Source organism: Castanea sativa, chromosome 3 (genome assembly GCF_040712315.1).
Source record: "Castanea sativa cultivar Marrone di Chiusa Pesio chromosome 3, ASM4071231v1".
Taxonomy (NCBI): Eukaryota; Viridiplantae; Streptophyta; class Magnoliopsida; order Fagales; family Fagaceae; genus Castanea; species Castanea sativa.
Genome location: NC_134015.1, coordinates 2,134,415 through 2,138,213, shown reverse-complemented (window position 1 = coordinate 2,138,213; position 3,799 = coordinate 2,134,415). Strand labels below are relative to the sequence as shown.

Here is a 3,799-nt window from a genome sequence, read left to right as displayed (position 1 = left end):
TAATTGATAGTAGATAATAGATGGGGATAGGAGATTTGAACCTTAATTTTTTTTTTTAAATAAAAAGGAAAAAAAAAAAAAGAAAAAAAAAAGAGAGAGAGCAGGCTATGTTAACATTATTTTTTCAAAAAAAAGAAGAAGAAAAGAATGAAGGAAAGAATAAATGAAAGAAATCCTTTATTTCATCAACACAATCGGAGCTCCTCTTAAATAACACAACAAATTTAGGACATTTACGACAACATGACGCATATAGTGCATTTTTCCAACTAACATGATGTAGAATATGAACAACTTGCCCATTGATTTTTCTGTGGTCCATTAATGTACAATTTTCAAATGGTAAAAATATTACTATAAGTTTGTGCTCATAGAAATTTTCACACCCTCTCTAAACCAATTGTTTTGGTGGTCTCACATCGAGTGAATGGTTATTCAATGTGACGGAGTATGTGACATTTTATGGTTATTCATTTTTTCTTAGTCCACCAATAAAAGTTCGGATTTGTAAGTTGAGAATTACATTTCACCAATCAAAGAGGACCTTTTCCTTAAGATGACTTGTAAATGATCATCTAAAATGAGTTCCAACAGATAATGAAATGCTGGCTACTTGGTCAATGGGAGATCTAGATAGTTTGTCATGCTTAATCATGGAAATTATTAGGTACTCTCTCCTTTAATATGTGAATAGTAGATTAAGCTATAAATTTAATAAGTATGCCCTATTGCTATTATGTGAGAGGAGAGAGCACGTTATTATATATTTCGAAACTACAGAATAATGTTAACCAAAAAAGAAAAAGAAAATATAGAATAATTACTCGGTTGATCACTTGTTTTCTCAATTATAATACTATACATGAAATAAGATAAGTAGATTTTTAAAAATATATATATAATGGAACAGAAAGAATATATATATATATATATATATATATATATATATATATATATTTTTTTTTTTTAATTCTAGTTTCCTAGTCTATTTGAAAATCTATAAAATAAAATGAAAAAATATATATTTTTAACTATTGAATCTCTTATATTTTATTTCTTTCCTTTCTAAATAGGGATGGCACCTATAATCGAATAAAAAAAAATTTACGATCAAAAAAAATTTATTTCTCTTAATTATTGAGGAAAATGATCATTTCCCTAATTTCTTACCTTCCACTCGCTTGAAAAACTATCAAACAGTAGAATAAATGAATAATGGTGGGATCCACTGTCCCTTTCAGTACTTCTCTTCCATCCATTTCCTTTGTCCTAATCAAGATGTTAAAATATAATGATAAACTATACAAAGATACAGAAAATTGAGCTCGCTGACCTATTCTGCAATAGATGTAGGAATGTGGGGTATATATATACGTACCTTATTTTACCTTCTTACCCTCCCTACTGCCAAGTTGACATCCCTAACAGTCAAAGAACATAAATGCATCACTACCCACTCAATTTCTAATGGGCTAATAGGATGGAAGATCTTATAAAATAAGCTACTGTACGTTGGAGTAAGCCAAAGAGGACCGTTTCCTCTTTGTTACCATGGAAACCCTCAAACTTAGACAGCTTCAAGTCTTTCTTCTATGCAGCAATACACGTTTTGGTTTACAGAGAAAAACTGCCAGTCCCATCTTCACTAACTTCATTCCTATAAATACTTTGCTAACAACAACCTTTATCTTCATCTCCATCTTGCTTATAATATTCTTCTTTAGCTGTTCTTTCTCTGCTCTTTACTCTCAGTCTTATTCATTCCCTCATTAGGGTATTGCGGTATTTGGGTTGTAGAGTAACTATGGCAACAATCAAATTTTTCTTGGTTTTCTTTGTTATTATGTCTATGATGGTGTCAATGTCACTGGCGATGCCATCACTCAAAGTGGGTTTCTATCAATCAACTTGTCCTTCTGCAGAGACCATAGTGAGAAACACTGTGAACAAAGCTGTGTCAAGTAACCCTGGCCTAGCTGCTGGCCTTATCAGAATGCATTTTCATGACTGTTTTGTCAGGGTATGTTATTTAGCTCTTTGCAACACCAATTAACTTTTAATATGTTTAACAGAAACTGTACCTAAATTTGTAGTCCCTTTTGATTTTTTTTTCCTCCGAATATACCTTATAAGCTACTTAATTACTAAGATGTGGAGTTAAATATTGTACATGTTATCTATGCCAGGGTTGTGATGCTTCTATCCTACTTGATTCAACCCCTGGAAATCAAGCCGAGAGGGACAATCCAGCCAACAAACCAAGCTTAAGAGGCTTTGAAGTGATATTTGAGGCAAAGGCTGAACTTGAAGCTCAATGCCCACAAACAGTCTCATGCGCAGACATTGTTGCATTTGCTGCTCGTGACAGTGCTTACAAAGTTGGAGGCATAAGTTACATGGTGCCATCAGGACGCCGTGATGGCAGGGTATCACGTAAAGATGAGCCCAATCATAACCTTCCACCACCTACCTTCAATGCTCAGCAACTAGAAGAAAGATTTGCACTAAAAGGACTTAGTCTTGATGAAATGGTGACACTTTCTGGGGCACATTCCATTGGAAGGTCACATTGTTCTTCTTTCACAAAGCGATTATACAATTTCAGTGAAACAAATCTACAAGACCCTTCGATGAATCCCATATTTGCTAGAGACTTAAAGACCAAGTGTCCAAAAAATGCTAATAATGGCAATGATCCAACAGTACCTCTTGATGTACTTACACCATATAGGCTTGATAATAAGTACTATAAAAATTTGAAGAACCACCATGGCTTATTGACCTCTGATCAATCTCTTTTGAGCAGCACTTCAACAGCTGAAATTGTTAGGAATAATGCAAGGCACGGTCAAGCATGGGCTTATAAGTTTGGAGCAGCTATGATAAAAATGGGTTACACTGATGTGCTTACAGGAAGTCAGGGTGAGATAAGGAAAAATTGTAGGTTTGTGAACTAAATATATATTATAGGTTTATTTGTGTGACTATTGAAACTTTTTTGTATGATTTGCTTACGTATTTGTTTCATTTTTCTATGTTGATTCAAGTGTAAATTCGTTCTTTTGAAAGTTTGTGAGTGAATTTTGTTGAGACATTAATGGGATAAATTGGTATTTGTAGGATGTTACAAAATGTGCAAAGCATTCATTTGTGGATCTTGAGGTTTATGTTCATTGCTTTATTTACAACATTTTTTTTAATGATACCGAAATATGTGAAGTGATTGTAACACAAACAAACATAATTACTTGAAAGTGCTATTAACCAATTCGCTGACCCTAATTTAGATTTTGATTTTTTATTCAATAAATTTTAATACATAAAATTCACAGTTGACCATCAACTTTTTTTTATATTTTTATTATTATTATTATTATTATAAGTGGAGATATCTACCTTTTTATTATTATTAATTCTTATAATAATAACTGGTTATTTAAAACCTAAGTTCTCTGTATCGAAATAAATAGACAATACTATTGAGTTATAAGGTACTTGATAATTGTCCCTCTAAGTGTGCATTTGGTATTAGATTATTTATCTTTTTGCTGATTTTTTTTTTTTTGAAATAGTGCTATATCATATTTTTAATTTAAAAAAAATTGAAAAATATTTATATAAAAGCCAAATACTAAAATCTAAACGATTTATTTATTTATTTATTTATTTATGAAATAGTTACAATATGCTGTTAAAATTAAAATGCATGAACACCAGTATTCATTTAGTTAGTCATTATGTCTACTTCCCCAAGAAAGAAGAAAGAAATCCTTTATTTGATTATCGAAATGAGAGATCT

At 31.5% G+C, this 3,799-nt stretch overlaps 1 protein-coding gene across 1 annotated transcript; it reads left to right on the top strand.

Annotated features, from left to right (window-relative positions):
* The first annotated feature begins 1,673 nt into the window (after nucleotides 1-1,673).
* Nucleotides 1,674-3,132, top strand: LOC142629469 (peroxidase 5-like). The gene is made up of 2 exons (XM_075803463.1): nucleotides 1,674-2,020; nucleotides 2,187-3,132. Exons 1-2 carry the CDS (start codon nucleotides 1,805-1,807, stop codon nucleotides 2,955-2,957), a joined length of 987 nt encoding a protein of 328 aa, XP_075659578.1. The 5' UTR covers nucleotides 1,674-1,804; the 3' UTR covers nucleotides 2,958-3,132.
* The last annotated feature ends 667 nt before the right edge of the window (nucleotides 3,133-3,799 follow it).

Bases quoted from the DNA above. Each gene is read 5' to 3' on its own strand.
- LOC142629469 (XM_075803463.1), top strand. From the start codon at position 1,805: ATGGCAACAATCAAATTTTTCTTGGTTTTCTTTGTTATTATGTCTATG. The intron at 2,021-2,186 runs GTATGTTATTTA...TATCTATGCCAG, and splicing joins TTCATGACTGTTTTGTCAGG to GGTTGTGATGCTTCTATCCT.